Source organism: Rhinolophus hipposideros (assembly GCF_964194185.1).
Source record: "Rhinolophus hipposideros genome assembly, chromosome: 10".
In the NCBI taxonomy this organism is placed as follows: domain Eukaryota; kingdom Metazoa; phylum Chordata; class Mammalia; order Chiroptera; family Rhinolophidae; genus Rhinolophus; species Rhinolophus hipposideros.
Genome location: NC_138056.1, coordinates 12027632 through 12053103, shown reverse-complemented (window position 1 = coordinate 12053103; position 25472 = coordinate 12027632). Strand labels below are relative to the sequence as shown.

The window sequence follows — 25472 nt, the reverse complement described above, 5'->3', positions numbered from 1 at the left end:
CAGTAGAGTTTAAGAGTGGACCTTCTCCCTCGAGTGAGAGAAAGTGAAAGAAGAGGGGAGTTGGAAAAAAACCACAAACTTATGCATAGTGACAATGCAGAAAATGCAATATCCTTTATTTCATTTAATTATTTTATTAGTTTCAGGTGTACAAAACAATGTAGTAGTTAACATTTATTATTTATATCCCTCACATAGTAATAACTCTCCTCCCCGCACCTACTACCGCTCTGACATCACATATAGCCATTACATTTCCACTGCCATTATTCCTAATGTTGTACTCCACTTCTTGTAAATACATATATATATATATATATATATATATATATATATATATATATATATATATATATATATAATTGTAGTAGACATTCTTTTTTATTTAAAGATTTTATTGGGGAAGGGGAACAGGACTTTATTGGGGAACAGTGTGTACTTCTAGGATTTTTTCCAAGTCAAGTTGTTGTCCTTTCAATCATAGTTGTGGAGGGTGCAGTTCAGTTCCAGGTCCAGAAGACATAGTTAGTTGCAGGGGGTGCAGCCCACCATCCCTTGTGGGACTTGAGGAGTCGAACCGGCAACCTTGTGGTTGAGAGCCCACTGGCCCATGTGGAAATCGAACCGGCAGCCTTTGGCATTAGGAGCACGGAGCTCCAACAACCTGAGCCACCTTTGGGCCAACCCTTGACATTCACTATTGTTCACCTTCAGCTTCCGGTGTATAGTGCAGTGGTGGTCTCCCTAATGAGACAAGTGTCCATCAGATACCCTACAAAATCTTTACTACATTATTGATTACATTCCCCAAATTGACTTTGTATACCTGTGGCAATCTTGTGGTTACCAATTGTGCTTTCTAATCCCCTCACCTTCCCCCTTATCCCCACTCCCCTCCTATCTAACAACCCTTAGTTTTTCCTGTATGTCTCTGAGACTGTTTCTGATTAGTTCATTCATTTATTCTTTTCTTTAGATTCCATATATAAGTGAGATCGTATGGTATTTGTCTTTCTTTGTCTGACTTATTTCACTTAATATAATGTTCTCTAGGTCCATCCATATTGTTACAAATGGTAAGATTTCATTCTTTATGGCTGCGTAATACTCCACTGTATAAATGTACCACAGTTTCTTATTTCAGTCGTCTATCGATGGGCATTTCAGTTTTTTCCATGTCTTGGCTATTGTGTATAGTGCTGCAATAAATATAGGGGTGCATACATTTTTTCAAATTAGAGTTTTGGATTTCTCTGAATAGATCACTAGCAGTGGAATTGCTGGGTGATAAGGTAGTTCCATTTTCAGATTTTTGAGATACCTCCACACTGTTTTCCATAGTGGTTGCACCAATCTGCAATCCCACCAACAGTGCACAAGGGTTCACTTTTCTCCACATCCTCGCCAGAACTTGTTGTTTGTTGATTTATTGATGATAGCCATTTTGACTGGGGTGAGGTAGTATCTCATTGTGGTTTTTATTTGCATTTCTCTGATGGTTAGTGAGGTTGAGCATTTCTTCATATGTCTGTTTGCCATCTGTATGTCCTTTTTAGAAAAATGTCTCTTCAAGTCCTCTGCCCATTTTTCAATTGGGTTGTTTGTTTTTTTTGGAGTTGAGTTGAGTGAGTTTTTTTAATAGATTTGTGATATTAACCCCTTATCAGATATATCATTGACAAATATCTTTTCCCATTCAGTAGGATCCCTTTTTGTTTTATTGATGGTTTCCTTTGCTGTGAAAAATCTTTTTAGTTTGATGTAATCCCACACGTTTATTTTTTATCTTACTTTCCTTGCCCAAAGGAATATATAAGTAAAAATCTTACTCCAGGTAATGTCTGTAAAGTTTCTTCCTATATTTTCTTCTAGGAGTTTTATCATTTCAGATCTTACATTTAAGTCTTTAATCCATTTTGAATTTATTCTCATATGTGGTGTAAGAAGGTGGTCCAGCTTCATTTTCTTACAAGTGTCTGTCAGGTTTCCCAGCACCTTTTATTGAATAGACTGTCTTTGCCCCACCATAAATTCTTGCTTCCATTGTTGTAGATTAAATGACCATACAGGCATGGTATTATTTCTGGACTCTCTATTCTGTTTCATTGATCTATGTGTCTGTTTTTGTGTCAGTACCATGCTGTTTTGGTTACTGTAGCCTTGTAGTATAATTTGATGTCAGCTATCGTTATACCTCCCACTTTGTTCTTATTTCTCAAGATTGCTGAGGCTATCCGGAGTCTTTTATGGTTCCATATAAATTTTAGGATTTCTGTGAAATCCCAAATCTATTTTTGTGAAAAATGTCCTTGGTAGTTTGATAGGAATTGCATTGAATCTGTATAATACCTTAGGAAATATGGACATTTTAATGATATTAATTCTTCCTATCCATGAGCATGGTATGTGTTTCCATCTATTTGTGTCTTCTTTAATTTCTCAGTGTCTTATACTTTTCTGAGTACAGATCTTTTACTTCTTTGGTTAAATTTATTCCCAGGTATGTTATAGTCTGGAAGCAATTGTAAATGGGATTGTTTTCTTAATTTCTCCTTCTGATATTTTATTATTGGTATATACTAATGCAACTGATTTCTGAATATTAATTTTATATTCTACTACTTTACTAAATTCATTTATCAGTTCTAATAGTTTTTTTAGTGGAGTCTTTAGAGTTCTCTATATGTAGTATGATGGCATCTGCATATAATGACAATTTTACTTCCTCTTACCAATTCGGATGCCTTTTATTTCTTTTTCTTGTCTGATTGCTATGGCTTGAACTGCTAGCACTCTGTTGAATAGGAGTGGAGAAAGTGGGCAACTTTGCCTTGTTCCTGATCTTAAGGGGAATGGTTTTAGCTTTTCCCCATTGAGTCTGATGTTAGCTGTGGGTTTATCATATATGGCCTTTATTATGTTGAGCTATGGTCCCTCTATTCCCACTTTCTTAAGAGTTTTTATCATAAATGGCTGCTGGATTTTGTCAAGTGCTTTTCCTGCATCTATTGATATGATCATATGATTTTTATTTTTCATTTTGTTAATGTGGTATATATCACATTAATTGATTTGTGGACATTGAACCACCCTTGCATACCAGGAAAGAATCCCACTTGATCATTGTGTATTGTCTTTTTAACATATCGCTGAATTCTGTTCACTAATATTTTGTTGAGGATTTTTGCATCTAAGTTCATTAGGGATATTGGCCTGTAGTTTTCTTTTTTCGTAATGTCTTTGTCTGATTTTGGGATCAGGGTGATAGTGGCCTCATATAAAGTGTTTGGGAGCGTTCCCTCCTTCTGGATTTTTTGGAATAGTTTGAGGAGAATAGGTGATAATTCTTTTTTGAATGTTTTGTAAAATTCACCTGTGAAGCCATTTGATTCAGGACTTTTGTTTGTTGGGTGCTTGTTGATTACTGATTCAATTTCCTTGGTGGTAATCAGTCTATTCACGTTTTCAGTTTCTTCTTGAGTTAGCCTTGGAAGGTTGTATGCTTCTAGAAAATTGTCCACTTCTTCCAGATTGTCTAATTTGTTGGCATATAGTTGCTCATAGTAATTTCTTTAAATTTTTTTTGTATTTCTGTGGTGTCTGTTGTCACTTCTCTTTCATTTCCGATTTTATTAATTAGGGTCCTCTCTATCTCTCTCTCCCTCTCTCTCTCTCTTTTTTTTTTTTTTGATGAATCTGGCTAAAGGTTTGTCGATTTTGTTTATCTTCTCTAAAAACCAGCTCTTGGATTAATTGATCTTTTGTATTGTTTTTTGGTCTCTATTTCACTAATTTCCACTCTGATCTTTATTATTTCCTTTTTTGTACTCCTTTTGGGTTTATTTTGCTGTTATTTTTCCAGATCCCTTAAGTGTGAAGATAAACTGTTTACTGTGATTTTTATTGTTTCTTTATGTAGGCCTGCATTGCTGTGAATTTCCCTTTAAGACTGCTTTCGCTGCACCCCATAGATTTTGGGTCACCGTGTTTTCATTTTCATTTGTCTAGAGCTATCTTTTGATTTCTTCCTTGACCTCATGTTGACCCATTCATTATTTAGTAACGTGTTATTCAGCCTCCATATATTTGTGTGTCTTCCAGTTTTTTCCCTGTAGTTGAATTCTAATTTCATAGTACTGCGGACCAAGAACACAATTGGCATGATTTCAATTTTCTTAAGTTTATCAAGACTTGTTTTGTGGCCTAACATATGGTCTATCTTGGAAAATATCCCGTGTGCCCTTGAGAAGAATGTGTATTCTGCAGCTTTGGGGTGAAATGCTCTGAACATATCGATTAAATCCAACTGGCCCAATGTTTTATTTAAGGCCATTGTTTCCATATTGATTTTCTTTCTGGAAGACCTGTCCCTTGGTGTCAGAGGTGTGCTGAAGTCCCCTACTATGATAGTGTTATTGTTGATCTGTCTTTATATCAGTCAATATCTGTTTTATAAATTTAGGTGCTTCTATGTAGGGTGCATAGATGTTTACTAAGGTTATAGCCTCTTGTCATATCGATCCCTTTATTGTTTTGTAGAACCCACCTTTATCTTTTAATTTATTCTTCATTTTAAAGTCTGTTTTGTAGATATCAGTATTGCAGCTCCAGCTTTTTTCTCATTTCCAATTGCATCAAATATCTTACTCCAACCCTTCACTTTCACCCTGTGTGTGTCTTTTGAGCTGAGGTGAGTCTGTTATATACAGCATATACAAGGGGCTTGCTTTCTTATCCACTCAACCACCCTATGTCTTTTGATTGGAGCATTTAATCCATTTATATTTAAAGTGATTATTGATAGGTACATAGCTATTGCCATTTTTTTTTTGTTTGTTTGCAGTTAGATTGCTTTCATCTTTCTTCTGTTTATGGAACCCCTTTTAATATTTTCTGCAGCTGGCTTTGTGGTAATAAATTCCTTTAGCTTATTATTTTCTGGGAAGCTCTTTATCTCTTCTTCAATTTTAAATGATAGCCTTGCTAGATAAAGCAATCTAGGTTGTAGGCCTTTGTGTTTCATCACTTTGAGTATCTCCTGCCACTCCCTCCTGGCCTGCAATGTTTCTGTAGAAAAGTCATTTGATAGTCTTATAGGAGTTCCCTTGTATGTAACCCCCTGTCTTTCTCTTCTTGCTTTTAGGATTCTCTCTTTGTCTTTAAGCTTTGCCATTTTTACTATAAAGTGTCTTGGTGTGGACCTGTTTGGGTTTATCCTGGTTGGAACTCTCTGCACTTGCTGGAAGTTTTCGGACATTATTACTTCAAATATGTTCTCGATCACTTGCTCCCTTTCTTCACTTTCTGGTATTCCTATGATGTGCATGTTGTTGCACTTGATGTTATCCCAGAGGTCTCTTAAACCATTTTCTTTGTTTTTTATTCTTTTTTCTTTTTGTTGTTCCATTTGGGTGATCTCTGCTAACTTGTCTTCTAAGTCGCTGAGTCAATCCTCTGCTTCATCTAACCTGCTGGTAATTCCTTCAAATGTGTTCTGTATTTCAGTTATTGTATTCTTTAGTTCTAACTGGTTGTTCATTATGATTTCTCTATCCTTCTTTATGTCATCACTAAGCTCCTTAAACATTCTTATAATCAGTGTTCTGAACTCTGTCTCTGATAGGTTGGTTACCTCTATTTCAGTTTGTTCCAATTCTGGAGGTTTCTTCTGTTCTTTTATTTGGGACATGTTTCTTTGTTTGCCCATTCTCTGTTTGCGTCAATGTTTTAGATAGATCCCCTAGGGTTCTTGGTTTTTGCTGGGTTATCTTACGTTATATGTGTCCTTTATATTTGACTTGCACCACTTCCCTATTCTCCTGTGCGTGTGCTCCAAAGGTGACCCTTGTGTTATCTATATTGTCCTGTTAAAGTTGAATTTTAATTGCTTTTGGCTTGTCAGTAGGTGGGATTGACTCCTAGGTTGAGAAGGTATGAGACTTGGCTCTGCACACAGTGGATGATCTGCTGCATGAGGGTTGACTGCTCAAATGAGGCTTGGCCTCTATGGGCTCTTGTGCCTGTAGAGAATTCCCTCTGGGTGTGTGACTTGTAGGTCAAACACCATAGTACTCTGGTTTGGTCTGGAGTTGGCCTCTGGGTGTGTTGAATCGTGTGCCTCTTGGGCTGAGCCCTGGTGTAGGGCAATTTCAGAACAAAGCAAATCATGAAGCACAACAACAACAATAACAACAAAGAAAAAACCAAATACACTGACATGTAAATACAACCGATAACCCACACTCAACACAGGCAAAAATATCAAAAATACAGAACCAAAACAAAACAAAACCAAAAAAAAGCAGCACCAGTTTTGGCTTCAGCCCACCAAGTAATCTCCAGGTTGTCCTCTGCTCTACCAGAGTTCTCTGCATCTTGTGTAGGCAGAGCCGCTCACCTCATGCCCAGAGTGACCCTGGGACTGCAGTTCTAGATGAGTGGGTCTGTGGGGTCTGGATGATAGTTTTTACAAAGTCAATGCAGTTTCTGCTGTTGCCTGCACGTATGTACACTGAGAGTAACACAACAAGCTCTATGCCCAGGTCTGCTGAGTCTTAGGGCACTTCTTCCATGGGTGTGTGTGTGTGTGTGTGTGTGTGTGTGTGTATAGGGTGTGAAACTTTTGAGCTTCTGAAAGCCCTAGCTGCCTCTGCTACTTGCTGCTGATCCCTGGGAGTGTCTCAGTTGTTGTAATTGCCCTGCCCTAGGCAGGCCAAAATGGGTAGGGGCTGGGGATGGAGGAGTCTTCTCTCTCCCAGCCGAGCAGTGTCAACTCTTCCCAGCCTCTTCTCTGGGTCACAGCAGCTGCAAACTGGGTCCTTCCAGATCCTGAGTGCTACTGCTCCTCTGTAATCTGACACTATTCCTCAATTTATGGACCAACTTGAGTCTCTGGAAGGGTGAGGGTAAGACTGGGACACTGGGGTGAAGGGCCCTGGTATGGTGTTTACTTCTTTTGTCCAGACCTAGGGCCAGCTGGAGATCTCAGTTGAGGTTACTGCCTCAAACACTGGGTATGCTGCTCTTTTGGCAGGAGAGATCAGCTGTGGGGTGCAGGGAAAGAGCCCACCTCCTGGCTCTTGTGGTCTCTGTTCTCTCCTGGGACCCCCTGCGTCTCTGCAGCTGCAGATGTAGGCCTTGTCTCCACTCGGCTCCTTTCTCTCTTCCCCTGCTTGCCCAGTTTGCCCACCTTCAAGGAATCCTCCTAGGTGTCTCTTAGCTGTTCTCTGTGATGAGCAGAGAGTCCTTTGATGGGTTATAGATGTTCAATGTATGGTAAGTTCCGGAGGAGAACTCAAGAACACCACCTTGCTGCTGCCATTCCTATGACGTCACTTCTTTCCAGTCTGGAGGTGGCTTCTTCTGCAAGTCCTTAGTTGAAAGGCTTCAGTTCAGCTTGATTTTAGGTGATTCTCAATAATGGTTGTTTTGTAGATTAGTTGTAATTTTGATGTGGTTGTGAGAGAAGTTAAACACAGCGTTTAACTACTGTACGATCTTGGTTGTCTCTCTCCAATATCTTTTAAAGCAGATTATGGTTTCTCCTACTATGTTATAATTACATTATAATAATCATATTATTATAAGCCAGCTTCCTGTATTACTACTCAAAGGACATGTGCCTGCTGATCTGCAAATAATTTTGGACATTGCACAATCAAGAAATAAATTTCTGTTGCATGGGTTCACAAACTATATGCCACAAATCAAATCTATGTTTTTATAAATAAAATTTTATTGGAACAGAGCCATGTTCATTGATGTATGTATTGCCCATGGCTGCATTCATGCTACAATATGCAGAATTGAATAGTTGGGATTGAGACTATGTGGCCCACAAAGCCTGAAATATTTGCTATATGGCTCCTTACAGTAAGTTTGCTGACACCTGTACTATTAAATCAAGTAACTGAGAAGAAAATGTTTATATATTAAGATATGGCAGCTTCTCAAATAATAGATACTATTTTTCAATTTCAGTTATAAATGTAAGCATTGGCTAGCACTGTGCTCACATTTGGAAGATTAATGCAAACTATTATTTGAAGAAAATCAATAGTTTTCATAGAAAACGAAGCTCACAATACAATGACAAATTAAAAAAGGATGATAAACTATTGTCTGTGTCTATGAGTTTTTGTTTATTTGTTTGTCTTTCCTTTGTTGCTTTCAATTTTATATCCCACCTATCAATGAAATCATATGGTATTCGGCTTTTTCTGTCTGACGTATTTTGCTTAGCATAATAATCTCAAGATCCATCTATAGTGTTGCAAATGGCACTATTTCATCTTTTCTTGTGGCAGAATAGTATTCCATTATATATATATATCACATCTTCTTTATCCAGTCATCTATCGAAAGGCACTTTGGTTGTTCCCATGTCTTGGCCACTGTAAATAAAGCTGCAATGAACATGGGAGCACATATATCTTTACAGACAAATGTTTTCAGATTTTCTGAAATCTGAGAGGGATTGCTGGGTCATATGGTGATTCTAGTCTTAACTTTTTGAGGAACCTCCACACTGCCTTCCATAGCGGCTGCACCAGTCTGCATTCCCACCAACATTGTATGAGGGTTCCCTTTTCTCCACAGCCTCTCCAACACTTGTTACTATTTGCCTTGTTGATGATAGCCATTCTGACTGGGGTGAGGTGATATCTCATTGTGGTTTTAATTTGCATTTCTCTAATGATTAGTGATGTTGAGCATCTTTTCATATGGCCATCTTTATGTACTTTTGGCCATCTTTATGTACTTTTTGGAGAAATGTTTATTCTCCAAAAATGGAAAGATGCCCATTTTTTAATTGCATTTTGTTGTTGTTGTTGTTGCTGTTGAGTTGTATGAGTCCCTTATATATTTTTGATATTAGCCCCTTATTGGAGGCGTTATTTAATGGTTATGGGCAGGGTAGGGGGCAGGGGAGAGGTAGATGAGCGTAAATGGGATCAAATATATGGTGATGGAAGGAGAACTGACTCTGGGTGGTGAACACACAAGATGATATATAGGTGATATATTACAGAATTTTGCACTTAAAACCTATGTAAATTTACTAACCATTGTCACCCCAGTAAACTTTAATCTTTTAAAAACAGAAAGTTGCTCAGCTGACATTTTAAAAAAAAGAAAGGATTATAAACAATATAACTATAATATAATAGTTATTGTCTAAGTTTCATATCAAGATACATAGTGATGAATACATGTTCATTGAGAGAGCGGGAAACTAGAAGTGCAACAAAGATTAAGAGCAGTTCTCACTGGGTTGATGTCCAGTAGCTAATTTTTCTTCTGTACATTTCCGTATTTTCAGGTATTTAAAAACAATATATATTAACCTGTTTTAACATTTTAAAAAGATTGATGATAGATTAAAGTTAATGATGAAATTATTCCCCAATCTTTTGAAGAAATTATATACAACCAAATATCACATGAGGCATTATTTCATCTAATTGCTCTCTTTTCAGCCTCCAATGCAATACTTCAATGATATTTTCCAGGGCTAACGTCCCTACGGTCTTGGTGGCATATATGTGTGACACGGTTTGGTGTTAGGATTCAGCTTTATGGCTTGCCTTTCTCTCTGTCATCTCTAAGTGTATTATCGTAGATTAGAGGAAAAAGTTATTTTCTTTAAGTACTCATTACTATATAGTATAGACTACTGTTACTAGTTTTTCAGGTTTGCATATATATTTAAAAGTTAAATTTTCAGCAGGATCTTTCCAATAGTTCGTTAATCTTTGCAGAAAAGCTTTAGTAAATGAGTAAGTCAAATTCTTCTGCCTCAAGTGAGTTGACTCAATCTTATTTTATTTCATGTTAGTAGGAAAATAACGTGTTCCAATAATCTTTGCAGGTGGCAAACGCATGTCTAAATCTAGCAACCAGGATACCTACTTAGTTCAACCAACTAGAAGTATTTGGATATTCACTGACTACATCACGAGGAAAGATTCAGTTTTTGTTGATCACAATATTCTTATCCTTCTCTTTTTATACACAAGCCTCAATTTTAAGAACAAACAAGAATTATGTTTTGTAATATATCATTTGTAATTATGTATATTATTCCTCAGGGTAATTCTCAGAAGGAAAAACAGTATGAGGATGAGGCCCATATTTTATAATTTTATAGTTTCTGAAAAACCACTTATGGTGCTGAGCACATAGTGGCTATGCAATGAGAAAGATGTCACTGGAAAGGAGGGAAAAAATGTGCAGAGCACCTTGTGATCTCAGTCACCAGAACATGGTTGACATTTCCTGGGCCTGAATGGGGGACTGTGAACTTAACTTTGGCCCCAAGTCTGGTGGTATAAATACAGAGGGCAGGAAATAGAGTGAAAAGTTACACACTTGGAAAAGATATGTGGGTGAGAATGAGATGAATATATGTCAGAAATTATGTTTACCTTTGGTGGCAATGATTTCCCTTTCAATCCTATGCTGCTCAGACTTTGTTCCAACAATCATAGGGAATGAACATAGATTCTGACAAAAGAGTGAAAAAGTTACGGAATTTGCATTCAATGAGTTCTTTGTGAAGTTGAAAAATACAGTACCTTCAGGACATAATAATAAATGTGGTGGAAGATCAAACCACAAGTATGAAATCAAAGGAATCTAAAGGAACCATTGAAGAAGAGGTGCAAGAAGACGTGAACGATATCGTTAGGCAGGAAACCTTTAAGTGCTCTACATGATCACAGAGGACAGAATTATATCAACTGAGTGAAACTAAATACAGCATTTCATTTCAGCTCCTAATAAGACATAGAATTTTACAGAATTCTACATGGAATGGCTTTCCCTTTATGCCTAGTGCCATTTTAGGCTTCAGTAAGCAGTCAGGAAGAGGCTTTGAGAATAATTGATTATAATGGCACAAAAAGCAGTTGAGGCATTTAGGAGGAACACAGGACATTTAAAAAAAGAATCCAAAGATTCTGTTTTCCTCCCTAAATGTTGTTATTTTATGCTAGTTCAGGAAGTGTAGGTCCCACGGGTTTTTACTATGGTTACTTGTTTTGAAGGACTCAAGTTTTATCTCAGTGCATTGTGAGTGTACAGAATGGCCCTGATTTAACAATACGATATCTAACTTCTTGACTATGATTTTAAGCTTTTACCCAAATGCGTGGATATTATATGTCCAGCGTTTACTCATTCACATTATCACATATTCATTTATTCATTAAATGTTATGGAGTACTTATTCTGTCTTAGTGTACCATCTTGGGTTTTGTGAATTATTTTACTGTGGAACAGACAATGATAAAACAGTAAATGACTGAAGAAAAAAAAAGTAAAATATGCATTACCGTGTTTCCCCAAAAATAAGACCTCACCAGATCATCAGCTCTAATGCATCTTTTGCAGCAAAAATTAATGTAAGACCCGGTCTTGTTTTGATATAAGACCGGGTCTTTAATATAATATAATTAATATAATATCACATGTATAATGCCAGGTCTTATATTAATTTCTACTCTAAACAACGCATGAGAGCTGATAGTCCAGCTAGTCCTTATTTTCGGGGAAACACGGTATGTTACAGATGTGAATAAATTTGGTATTATTGAGGGCTTATAATTCTCAATAAAGGCACAGTTAAAAGTGTGACTGTGACCACAAGGAGTGACTCAAGTAGTGGTAAAATTATTGGAAGCAAATAGAGCATTGGGAAGATTATCTTCATGTCTGTTGAAACCAACAAAATGCAAGAAAATCTCTACCAAATAAAAACCTCACTGTAATATCTCAGGTACTGTGCCTGATATTTAAAGTGTCTGAGGGAGACTAAGCTGACCATCAGATGGGAAACGGTAGAAAATTCTCCAGCACAATAAAAATAGTCTAGATATATTATAATTAAATTTATTTCTAAACTCATAGATACAGACAATAGTTTAGTGGTTACCAGAGGGTAAGGGGGTGGGGGGGTGGGTGATGAGGGTAAGGGGGATCCAATATATGGTGATGGAAGGAGAACTGACTCTGGGTGGTGAACACACAATGGGATTTATAGATGATGTAATACAGAATCGTACACCTGAAATCTATGTAAATTTACTAACAATTGTCACCCCAATAAATTTAATAAAAAAATTATTTCTACCAAAAATCTCTCTAAATACCTGATATTAAAATACACCAAAAAAAGGGTAACAGGTGTTTAATTAGGTAAGTGTAGCTGATCAAATACATTATTCTTCTGCTGGAAATATCTATAATATTGAAAGAGAAATGTGTGACCAGGTGTAAGAAGTTCTCTGGAAAAGAAAATTCCCAAATAGCTATAGCAACAAAAGTAAAAAACAAAACAAAACAAAACAAACAAACAAACAAAAAAAAACACCAGCAAAAAATCTTAATTATATTTCTGGGTTATATAATTTTCTTTTAAGTTCTAAGTTCTCTCAGTTAAACTGGTTAGGCAGGGAAGAAATTATAGAAAAGCAGTTTAAATAAACTCCAATTTAAGTAAAAAAGCTAGACTGGCCCTTCTCATGAAGCCAGTTGCCTCTGAGGATAGTGATTCTGATCACTGAAAATATAACAGGGCCCACTGGATTTTTGTTCTTCTCTCAAATGCCTTTCATTATTCCATCTGCACAGATTTCATCTTCACTCTCTAATTGTGATATTAGTAAATTCTAGCTTTTGAAATAATGTAGCAATCAAAAGCATTTTCCATAACACTATGAATAATCACGAAGTCTCTCAACATTTGCTCATTTTAACCTGTTTTATACAACTTTGCTTCTCATTTCTCTGAATGACCTTTCCTGTTTTTGTCAATAGGATCCATGACAATCAGAGTGGTGAAGTCACTTTCATGCTCTTGGGCTTCTCAGAGTATCCCGATGTCCAGGTGCCCCTATTCCTGGTTTTCCTGACCATCTACACAGTCACTGTGCTGGGGAACCTGGGCATGATCACGGTTATCAAAATCAACCCCAGACTCCACACCCCCATGTACTTTTTCCTCAGCCACTTGTCCTTCGTTGATTTCTGTTACTCCACAGTAGTTACACCCAAACTGTTAGAAAACTTGGTGGTGGAAGACAGAACCATCTCATTCATGGGATGCATCATGCAGTTCTTCTTTGCCTGCATATTTGTGGTGACGGAAACGTTCCTGTTGGCAGTGATGGCGTATGACGTGTAACCCTCTGCTCTACACCGTTGTCGTGTCTCCGAAGCTTTCTTCCCTGTTGGTGGGTGCATCGTATTCTTGGGGAATAGCTTGTTCCCTGACCCTTACCTACTTTCTCCTGAAATTGTCCTTCAGAGGAAATAATGTCATAAATAACTTTGTGAGCATGCTGCTGTTGTTGCTGTGTCCTGCTCTGACCCCTACATTAGCCAGAAGATCATTTTAGCCTCTGCCACATTCAATGAAATAAGCAGCCTGATGATCATTCTTATCTCCTACGGTTTTATTTTTATCACTGTCATGAAGATGCCGTCCATTGGAGGGCGCCACAAAGCCTTCTCCACCTGTGCTTCCCACCTGACCGCCATTACCATCTTCCATGGGACCATCCTTTTTCTCTACTGTGTTCTGAACTCCAAAAGTTCATGGCTCATGGTCAAGGTGGCGTCTGTGTTTTACACGGTGGTGATTCCCATGCTGAACCCACTGATCTACAGCCTTAGGAACAAAGATGTGAGGGAGACGGTCAGGAAGTTAGTCCTACCAAGTTATTAAGTCAATGCATGTAAAATGATTATGATTTACTTATTCATTTTCAAGAGCATTGTGGAGAATTTTCCAAGCATTTTTAATACTTTAAGTTCCTTTTTGCAAAAAGCAAGCAGTACATGTATTTAATATAACTCTACAGTTGACAGACCATTTAACATCTGTTCAATTTAAACTTTAGTAAATTAGCTATCCAATAATAAAGTAGTTAAAGCTTGGACCATTAGAATTAAGTCTCTACATGCAGTGTTTGTCATGTGAAGATTTCTGAGTTAGTGCATATACCATTTACTTCTGTCCAGGTAAATCTTCAATTCTTTACTGGATCATCAGAGAATGGGGTATAGAGCTGCTCTGAAAATGTATAGCTTATGAGGGAGGACACATGAAATGCAACATAGTTAACTAAGAATTGTTTGGAGACCCTAAATTTAGAAGAAATATTTATTCCACAAAGAAAGCATTGATACATTATAAAATGTACATTATAAAAGTGCAAAGAAGGCATGTCTGTGCCCCCACAAAGTCCAGAATATCGTTAGGTTACCTTGTGTTTGTTAATATCAATTATATTTATTGTTTGTATACAAAAAATCAAACAATAAAAATTAATAACTGTACACATCATAAATAGCTATCACAAAATCTAAAATTGTCATTCATGGCAGTCTTGACTTGTGTGTAATATTGCTGTTGATGCATAGTAATTAAATAACAAAATTTCAATGACACATAGTATTAGGCAATTATTCTTTTATTGATGGATTAATTTGGCAGCCCTGCTAACTACATCAGCTAGAGCATCTTGGTAAACCTGATGTGATCTTGCCTAACGGGCAAACTCACGTCCAGTCTATAGATCTGCCTGGTGATTGGGTGGCTCTGCTCTGGTACCTTTGGCTTAGTTAGAATATTTTCTTACACTGTCAGTGGCTGTGTCACAAGACAGAATGTACTGGAACAAAAGCTAGTCCAAGCTCCCATTTGTGTCATGTCTGTTAACATTCTATTAGCCAACGCAAATCACATACCTGAGCACAAAGTCAGCGGTTGAGAAAGTATATCTGCCTCTTGTAGAAATGAAAAGTTACATGATAATGAGCATAGATACAGAGAGGAATAAAAAACTTCCCAATAATTTAATATACCTAAAGTTTATGGTCAATTTTGCCTCATGGAAAATATCCTTCTTCTGTAGTCCAGATAAATATGATATAACTGTTTTATTTTGGCATAGTTTTTCATCAATGGATGGGCCATTTGATTAGCTTAACTAAATGACTTTTTGCTGGTTGTTGCTTGCTGATCATGGCTGATATCTCACAGGATAGGCAGACGTGGTAAATTTCCAAATATGGTTCCAGTCTAACTGAAGACTATGAATTATGTTACTGGTTTCACCCAAATTGTGAGCATTGTATTTCCAAATTTAAAAAATTCTAACTTTTGTTTCTGTAAAGATTTGCTATCAAACATTGTAATCTAACCTGTTTATCTGATTGTTTAGCATACATAACAATATTTTCAACAATCCAAGATATATAATTACAGGGTTTTGTGATTTATTTAGCTTTTGATTCTGTAACTAAATGGCATACGTACTCAACTAAGTGTTCCAGTCAACAAGTACTGAATAGGCTGTGTGTGTATGTGAGTAAAAATATTTTAATGACAGAAAATATGTGTTTAGGTGGTGTGAACACATGCACTATAGAAGGCACCATATTTTGTTTTGGATTTAAGATCCTAATAAAAAAACATAAATGATAGAAATTAGATAGAAATTACAATTTCGAAATTGTGATTAGATTTCTGTCCTGCAGGAGAAAACAAAACAAAGTATAAAGAAAAGAAAACTGGATAGCTACAAATTCTTTTATAAGCAATTGTTGTTATTCTAGAAAATGCTTTTGAGTGGACGTTTATTTACACTAATACAATTCAGAAATTTCCCAGAATTTCGAAATTGTAATTTTCATCTGAATGTACACATTTGAAATGATGAAGTGAGTGTATGTTTGTTAATATACATGATTTTATTGAGGGTTCTAATAAAGTGCTAGAGATGGGCTTTTCATTTCATTTTCATACTCTTCTTACTTCTTACTCTAAACTCATGTTGGTGGTTTGGATAGTTGCAGCTCCTTTGTTGTGTTTCTGAAGAGTGTTGGCAAGATTTTTGGTAAAGACAGTCACAAGATTAAAGGAAAAATGTACAGAATTAATAGTCACTTAATGGAGAAAATATAAGTTGAATATAGACCACATTATACAAATACTAATTGTCATGTCATGGTTAGTAATAAACAAGGCTTTGGCAAATTTCCTAATGTTGGACGATTGCCGTATGATGAGTATTTCAGGGGGGTAGATGACATTTTTTTACTGCCAAACTGGCTTGTCCTATTATTCATAATCTAAAAAAAAGATTGACCCTCAAAGAGAAAAGGGAAATTTAGAAGGGCAGTTAAGGGAAGGGATCGTGGAGCTCCTCCATCAGTGCTCTGTGTTTCCTGGGTATAGCTGCCTACAGACATAGTTCATTCAAGCTCAAGGACAGTCTTTTTGATGAAAAAAGTTGCATTTGAAGCACAAGGATAAAGCCCAACAGAAGGTATATAAAAATAGTCTGATCTAGTGGGTCTCAGAGAAGCCACATCTAAGAGTGTTTTCTAGTTATATCTGGTGTTTATTTCCCTACCGTCATTAAAATTCCAGGAAAGCCTTATAAAAAATTATAGCCTTATCCCAAATGTAGATGGCACATTAAAGAAGATACAATAACAATGTTACATAAATTTACCCCAAGAGTAGAATAAGAAGGGAACGTGTTCCAGTTCACTTTATGATGCCAGCAGCACCAGATAAAAAATTACAGATCAATATATCCTAAATATAAATGGACAAATACTTTAAATAGCAAATCAATTCACTGATGTATAAAAAAGATAATACATCATATCCAGGGGTTTAATCCCAGAATGCAAGTTTGGTTTATCATTTCTAATTCATCAAGGTAACTCACCAAATTAACAAAATAAAAATACATATAGCCACCTTAACAGATACAGAGAATAGTTCATGAAATTAAGCAACTATTCGTGGTAAAACTACTCAGCAAACTAGGAATAGAAGGGACAGAGTGTTAAAACAAGTAACTAATTTTTTCCTTCTTTCTGGATAATGAATTATCAGTAGCATGGAAGACTGAAGAACTGGAATTCTAGTTATGAGGAGGAAATGCTTTTTTCCTTAGACAAATTTCAATCAACTACTGCAGAGAGTGAGGCAGAGATAAAAAATAGAATCAAACGCCATTTTTTCCCCATAGCTGTTTTTCTTTTCAGTTGATGCGAAATACTCATAATATAAAATTAACCATTTTAAAGAGAAAAATTTAGTGGCATTAAAATATTCACCATATTGTGCAACTACCTCTCTCTCTACCTAGTTCTAAAATGTCTTCATCATCCTAAAAACAGTCATACCCATTATGAAGTTTTTCCACATTTTCCCTCCCACAACCCCACCCCCAGTCCTGATAATAACCAATCTGCTTTCTGTCTCTATGTATTTACCCATTCTGTATATTTCCCTTAAAGGGAATCATGCAATGTGTGACTTTTGTGCCTGGATTATTTCATTTAGCATGACGTTTTCAAGGTTCATCCACATCTTAACATATATCAGTACTTTATTCCTTTTTATGATTGAATAACATTCCATCATATGTATGTACCAGATTTAGTTTATTCATTGATTTACTGAAGGACATTTGTGTTGTTTGACCTTTGGGCTCTTGTGAATGGTGCTGCTACAGACGTGCATGTGTTTGTCTGACTACCTGTTATCAATTCTATTTGGCATATATCGAGGAGTGGAATTGCTGGGCACCTGGAATTAGCTAATCTGTGAGGTTTGAGAACACAACACCTAATAGTGAACTCACTTATGACACAAATTGCAAGTCTGAGGGATTCTCAAAACTACTCTTCGGTACACCAATTTGCTAGAAATATTCAAACAACTCACTGAAAAATATACTCGCAGTTACAGTTTATCACAGGAAAGGATACAGATCAATCACCCAAAGGAAGAGACACATAGGACAGAGCCTAGGAAGGGTCCATGAGAGAAGCTTCCATTTGTCCTTAGGACATGTTGCCATCCCAATAGTAACATGTGAAAATATACATGGATTATTGCCAAACAGGGAAGTTCACACAAGCCTCAGTGTTCAGTTTTTATTAGGGTTTGATTACATAGGTGTGATTGATTGATTGGTTGCCCACATGGTTGAGCTCAGCTTCCAGGTTGCCTGATACCCCTTAACCCAAAGCTCAACACTAAATCACATGGTTAATCATTCTGACATGGAAAGCCCCCACCTTAACATTATCAAATATGGCCATCACCATCTTGATCAGGTGTGGCCAACCTCTCCTCCCTAAATAGGCACTACCATTGGGAAAAAATAGATTACCTCTCAGAAACTGAGGACACAGGCCAGTTTCTTTTTGTGCAAGGCCAAATGTTTTGCTATGCATTGGGACTAATCGTATTTTTATGTTTATCTATGCAAGATACCGCCAAACTGATTCCCACAGTATCTGAACCATTTTAGACTGCCACCAACAATGAGTATTTTACATCCATATAAAGTCAAGATATATATATAGATCTACATAGATCTATATATATAGTCTTGTTTATTTTTCTTTTTTTTAAAATTTATTTATTGGGGTGAGAATTGTTAATGAAATTACACAATTTCAGGTGTACAACTCTGTATTACATCATCTATAAATCCCATTGTGTGTTCACCACCCAGAGTCAGTTCTCCTTCCATCACCATATATTTGATCCCCCTTACCCTCATCTCCCTCCCCCCACCCCCTTTACCCTCTGGTAACCACTAAACTATTGTCTGTGTCTATGAGTTTTTGTTTCTCATTTGTTTGTCTTGTTTTTGGTTTATATACCACATATCAGTGAAATCATAGGGTTCTCTGCTTTTTTTGTCTGACTTATTTCGCTTAGCATTATACTCTCAAGATATTTTTCTTAAGTTTAATTGAGTAACGTTGATAATACAACGGCCCCAGGGTTTTAGGAAAATAATGGGCAATCAAGATATCACCTGGGACAGTGCTAACATCTAATGACTCGAATTGCAGTCTTCAGGGCAATACTTCAGTGATAGTCTCTAGTCTCCACTTCCCTACGGTCTTGATGGTACATATTTGGGACAGTGAGGTGCCTGAATTTAATTTTTGGGTGTGATCTTTATCGTTGATATCTCTGAGTTTCTTAATAGGTGAGAAGAAAAATAACTTATACGAAACATTTAATGAAATATACTGTTGATGACTAGTACTGTTTTCAGGCCTGTTTGTATTAGTTAAATACTAAGCAAGAAGCATTCTTGTTTTCATTAATCTTAGCAGAGGTTTCTTTATTAATGACTCACGCACGGGCTTCTGTATTTAGGTGAGTTGATTCAGTCTTTTGTTTTACTTTAGAAAGAAATTATGAGGTTCCAGGAATCTTTGCGGGGTAGAACAAAGTGCCCACAAATCCTCTTAGTTAGGTTAGGAGGGGGCTTATGGTATTATATTCTGATTCCTTCTTTCTTTTAGATGATGTTCATCCTGGTTTTCCTCATTTGGATATCTAACATGTAGCCAGCAATGAAATAAACATTTTGGCAAATACAAAATGATTTAAAAAAATAAGCATTGTCTTCACTTCCTCTACTCTCTAAAGAAGAAAGTGACAGGAACAACCATATTTGTCAATGATCGAATACAGCATGTAGTAATTGTGAGTTATAAACATTAATGTTTGTATGTATACAAAAGAAAAGGAACAATGAGCAATGTTAATAATAGTAAGTGGCAAAATGAAACATTATGAAAGTGAGAAGAAAAAGGGAATATAAACTATATGCAAATAGGCATGTGCAGCGTAACAGAGCTTCATAAATCCACTATGATTAAAGAAAAATATGTTACATGGTAGTGAGTTTGAATTTATAGACCCAAGCAATTTTGGAAAAGCCAGGCTGCACAATATAAATTTCATGCATTCACTGAAAAAAAGTATTTGGGATCTTAAAAGTCATTGATTGTCAAGTTAAATCAATCATGGGAAATTATTCCACAGTGTTGTATAGGACATTTTAAATTGCAGGAATGTGGCTGGGAAATATAGCCATAGTCTAGCTTTGCAGTGCTAAATCCCTTCTAAAGGATTGCTAGAGAGGATCTATTGTGGGATTGGTCTTTGGAAGATATCTTCCCTACATACACAAGTATGTGGGAATCAGAGAAAGACTAGTGTGATGAGAAAATCTATAGGAGGGTGGGGAAATATATAATTATGCGTCTTAGACTAAGTGTTCAAATGAAATCCTACCATGTGTCTATCTATTGGGCTCTAAAGGAAAGAATTTCTACACTGTATTCCCAAATGTACTCACCTGTTGACAGTTGTCCATGCTTTGGCCTGATTTTCATACTTATATAAGTTTTTGAAATCACCCCAATAACCCATAATTCCAATATATAAGATGAATATCTACTATGCATCACACTATGTCTTACAGACTTTGAATTCCTCATCAATGTATCTACTTCCATTCTAGTGATTTAAATTTTATATTATTGATATTTTTATTTTACTTTTGAGGAAATGCCTAGTGGCATCAAGTAATAGTCAAGATATATTATAGTGTCCTGTTCGATATGGCTCTCTATCCTGACATTTGTCCTTGGAAAAGTTTAAACTGAATTCAAAAATGTATTTTTGCTGCAGCCTGAAATTTATATTTGTTGTCCAACACTTTCAAGTTATTATTTGTCATTACCCAATTTCCAACATATATCACATTGGAAAAAAAAAAAGCTTTTCATTCAATTGTTTCATCTACCCTGTTTCCCCGAAAATAAGACCTAGCCGGAATCATCTATTATGCGTGTTTTGAAGCAACAATTAATATAAGACCCGGTATTATATTATATTATTATATTATATTGTTATATTATATTGTTGTATTATATTGTTATATTATATTGTTATATTATATTATTATATTATATTATTATATTATACTATACCCAGTCTTATATTATAGTAAAATAAGACTGGGTCTTACATTAATTTTTGCTCCAAAAGACGAATTAGAGCTGATTGTCTGGCTAGGTCTTATTTTCGGGGAAACAAGGTATCCCTGAAGACACAGTGCATAGTTTGGTGTGAACACCTCCTGATGATTAATGTAATATACCATGAAAAATAACCTTTAACAATTTTTCAAAATGAATTCAACATGAGTAAAAAGTTTAGTAAACATGTACAGCACAGCCCCAGAATGTGTTGAGAGTATTGGGTTACTAGGAGTCAGAGGGGCACCAAAAAGGAGATAGAGCGACCAAGAAAATATTATATGGACAATTTTACAGGAATGTTAGTATTTAAAAAAATGTAAAAGTTATAAGTTAATGTGTCATAACTTTAGAGGCAAGGCAGGTAAGAAACCATATAATCTTATGATATGTATTTCCTCCAGTGCAACTATTTTTACTACTGTAAGCTCAAATTCATGCAAAGCATTAGAGTGGGCCATGAAGTCGACTGCTTATGACAACATTTTAAATAAAGCAGGGTCTCCTCTGTTTTTGTTCTTCTTGCCTTACTTTGTATTGGATTATTCCATTCCCACAGATTTCTTGTTTACTATGTAATTGTTATATAAGTGAATACTAACTTCGGAAATAAAGTAACAGTGGAAGTCTAGCATTTTCAGTAATACTCTTAGAAACCCATTGAGCCTCTCAACATTTCTGCTATTCTTCTACCTATTTCAAACTTTGCTTCTCATTTTTCTGAATCAGCTTTCCTATTTTTGTCCATAGGATCCATGACAATCAGAGTGGTGAAGTCACTTTCATGCTCTTGGGCTTCTCAGAGTATCCCGATGTCCAGGTGCCCCTATTCCTGGTTTTCCTGACCATCTACACAGTCACTGTGCTAGGGAACCTGGGCATGATCACGGTTATCAAAATCAACCCCAGACTCCACACCCCCATGTACTTTTTCCTCAGCCACTTGTCCTTCGTTGATTTCTGTTACTCCACAGTAGTTACACCCAAACTGTTAGAAAACTTGGTGGTGGAAGACAGAACCATCTCCTTCACGGGATGCATCATGCAGTTCTTCTTTGCCTGTATATTTGTGGTGACGGAAACATTCCTGTTGGCAGTGATGGCGTATGACCGATTTGTGGCAGTGTGTAACCCTCTGCTCTACACCGTTGTCGTGTCTCCGAAGCTTTCTTCCCTGTTGGTGGGTGCATCATACTTTTGGGGTATAGCCTGTTCCTTAACATTTACATACTTTTTGTTGAGCTTATCGTTTTGTGGGACTAACTTCATAAATAACTTTGTCTGTGAGCATGCTGCTGTTGTTGCTGTGTCCTGCTCTGACCCCTACATTAGCCAGAAGATCCTTTTTGCCTCTGCCACATTCAATGAAATAAGCAGCCTGATGATCATTCTTACCTCCTATGGTTTTATTTTTATCACTGTCATGAAGATGCCGTCCATTGGAGGGCGCCACAAAGCCTTCTCCACCTGTGCCTCCCACCTGACCGCCATTACCATCTTTCATGGGACCATCCTTTTTCTCTACTGTGTTCCGAACTCCAAAAGTTCATGGCTCATGGTCAAGGTGGCGTCTGTGTTTTACACGGTGGTGATTCCCATGCTGAACCCACTGATCTACAGCCTCAGGAACAAAGATGTGAAGGAGACGGTCAGAAAGTTAATCAATACTAAATTGTTCTGTGATAAAATGTAAAACTAAGTAGAAATGTTATTTCTCTTTGAGAGTACTGGTAACAGTTAGTCGATAGCAAATCGGGACATGAATCTATGGTAACCTTGAAATGTATAGTCTAATATCTGTTCCCACTAATGTTTAGTAAGATAAGTTTAAAATTACAAATAATGTTAGGGATGAAAGCTCATACTACTTAAACTAAGTTTCTGATTCAGAAATTGATATGTAAAGGTTTCTGTGTTAGTATAAACGACCAAGTGATTGTCCAGTACAACTTTCAGTTCAATTTACGTCATGTGGATTGTGGGTTTTTGAGATGATCTGAAGCATTACAGCTTAACAATGTAGTAATTTTATAATTAAGTTATAAATTAATTTAGATATTCAACATGCATATTATATAATTTTTGAATAAACATTTTAATATTTCGTTGTTTCCAATATTATTTTTTTAATTGTTCTGCTTGCGTTGGTTAACTAGCTAGGAACTTCAGTGTAATGTTGAACAAACACTAAAGGTGGGCATTCTTGACTTCCTGATTTTACAAGGAAAGCATCAGACATTCTATATTTAAAATGCTGTTTGCTATAGGTTTTTGTAGATTCCCTTTTCCCAAAATTAACAAAGTTATCTTCTTTCTTTGTATATTTTTTTAATGTTTTGTTTTATGGTGAATGTTAAATTTCATCAAACTACCTATTCTTTATTTTAACTCTAGTATTTTAATGACAGCAACATTTTTTTGAACTTTCTAATACTGAACCGATTATTTTTTTCTGAGAAAACTTATTTAAATGTTATACAATAAAATTTTCTATTAATTGATTAGTTTAATGTGTCAATATTTTATTTAGAATTTTAAATTGTAAATTCAGAAGTGATTGTTCTCCAATTTCCTTTTATTGTACTCTCCTTGTTAGTTTTTGGCATCAAAGTTATACTAGCCCCTTAAAACAAAATGCTAAGAGTGTTGGTTTTTTGTTGTTGTTGAGTTGTATGAGTTCTTTGTATATTTTTGATATTAACCACTTATCTGAGGCTCTGTTTGTAAAACTCTTCTCCCATTCAGTTGGTTGATTCATTATTTTGTTGATGGTTTATTTTGCTGTGCAGAAGCTTTTAAGTTTGATATAGTCACATTCATTTATTTTAGTTTTTACTTCTCTTGCCTTTGGAGTCAAATTCATAAAATGCTCTTTGAATCCAGGGTCCACAAGTTTAGTACCTACGTTTTCTTCTATGCAGTTTATTGTTTCAGGTCTTATGCTTAAGTCTTTGATCCATTTTGAATTAATTTTGGTACATGGTGACAGATAGCAATCCAGTTTCATTTTTTGCATGTGGCTTTCCAATTTTCCCTGCACCATATTGAAGAGGCTGTCTTTCCTCCATTGTATGTTTTTTGCTTCTTTGTCAAAAATTATCTGTTCATATTTATGTGTGTTTATTTCTGGGTTCTCAGTTCTCTTCTATTGGTCTCTGTGTTTTTCTGCCAATACCGTGCTGTTCTGATTAATGTTGCCCTGTAGTACAAGCTAAAGTCAGGAGTGTGATACCTGCAGCATTGTTCTTTTTTCTTAGAATTCCTTTGGCAATTCCGGGTCTTTTGATGTTCCATACTAATCTGATGATTTTTTTTTTTTGGTTTTATTTCTTTAAAAAATGCCATTGGGATTTTGATGGGGATTACATTAAATCTGTGTATTGCTTTGGGTAATACAGCCATTTTAACTATGTTGATTCTTCCAATAAATGAGCATGGAATGTCTTTGCATTTCTTTGTGTCTTCTTCAATTTTTTAAAAAGATGTTTTATAGTTGTCAGCATATAAGTCTTTCACATCCTTGGTTAAGTTTATTCCTAGGTATTGTATTCTTTTTGTTGCAATTGAAAAAGGAATTGTTTTTTGTTTTTGTTTTTGTTTTTATTTTTTATTTCTTGTTCTGAGATTTCATTATTAGTATATAGGAATGCAATGGACTTTTGTATGTTTATTTTGTAGCCAGCAACTTTACTGTATTCGTTCATTGTTTCTAATAGCATTTTGGTGGAGTCTTTAGGGTTTTCTGTATGTAGCATCATGTCATCTGCAAAGAGTGACAATTTAACTTCTTCATTCCCAACTTGGATGCCTTTTATTTCTTTCCCTTGCATGATTGCTCTGGCAAGGACTTCCAACACTATGTTGAAAAGCAGAGCTGATGCGGACAGCCCTGTCATGTTACTGAACATAGAAGAAAGGGCTTCAGTTTTTCACCATTAATTCTGATATTAGCTGAGGGTTTGTCCTATATTGCTTTTATTAACTTAAGGTATTTTTCTTCTATACATAATTTATTAAGTGTTTTTTTATCACAAATGGATATTGTATCTTGTCAAATGCTTTTTCTGCATCAATTGATATAATTATATGATTTTTGTCCTTTATTTTGTTTATGTGATGTATCACATTGATGGATTTGGATATGTTGAACCATCCTTGTGCCGCTGGGATGAACCCTACTTGGTCGTGATGAATAATCTTTTTAATGCATTGTTGTATTCGATTTGCTAGAATTTTGTTTAGGATTTTTGCTTCTGTGTTCATCAGAGATGCTGGTTTGTAGTTTTCCTTTTTTCTGTTATCCTTACCAGGTTTTGGTATCAGGGTAATGTTGGCCTCATAAAATGAGTTAGGGTATACTGTCTCTTCTTCAATTTTTTGGAAGAGTTTGAATAAGACAGGTATTATCTTCTTTGAATGTGTGGTAGAATTCACTAGTGAAGCCATCTGGTCCAGAATTTTTGCTTCTGGGAAGGTTTCCAATGACTGATTCAATTTCCTTACTGGTGATCGGTCTATTTAGATTTTCCAATTCTTCAAGATTCAGCCTAGGAAGGCTATATATTTCTAAGAACTTGTCCATT

The 25472-nt window shown here is 35.9% G+C and overlaps 1 protein-coding gene across 1 annotated transcript in view; it reads left to right on the top strand.

The window, feature by feature from the left end:
* The window catches only part of LOC308503358 (uncharacterized protein), a gene marked incomplete at both ends in the record, with an annotated part of 49936 nt that extends 27354 nt beyond the window's left edge, over nt 1-22582 (top strand). Inside the window, 3 exons of the mRNA XM_081062679.1 lie at nt 12820-13182; nt 13384-13707; nt 21640-22582. Of these exons, the coding sequence (XP_080918805.1) occupies nt 12820-13182; nt 13384-13707; nt 21640-22582 (1630 nt within the window). The remainder of the gene's footprint in view (nt 1-12819; nt 13183-13383; nt 13708-21639) is intronic.
* Between the last annotated feature and the right edge of the window lie 2890 nt (nt 22583-25472).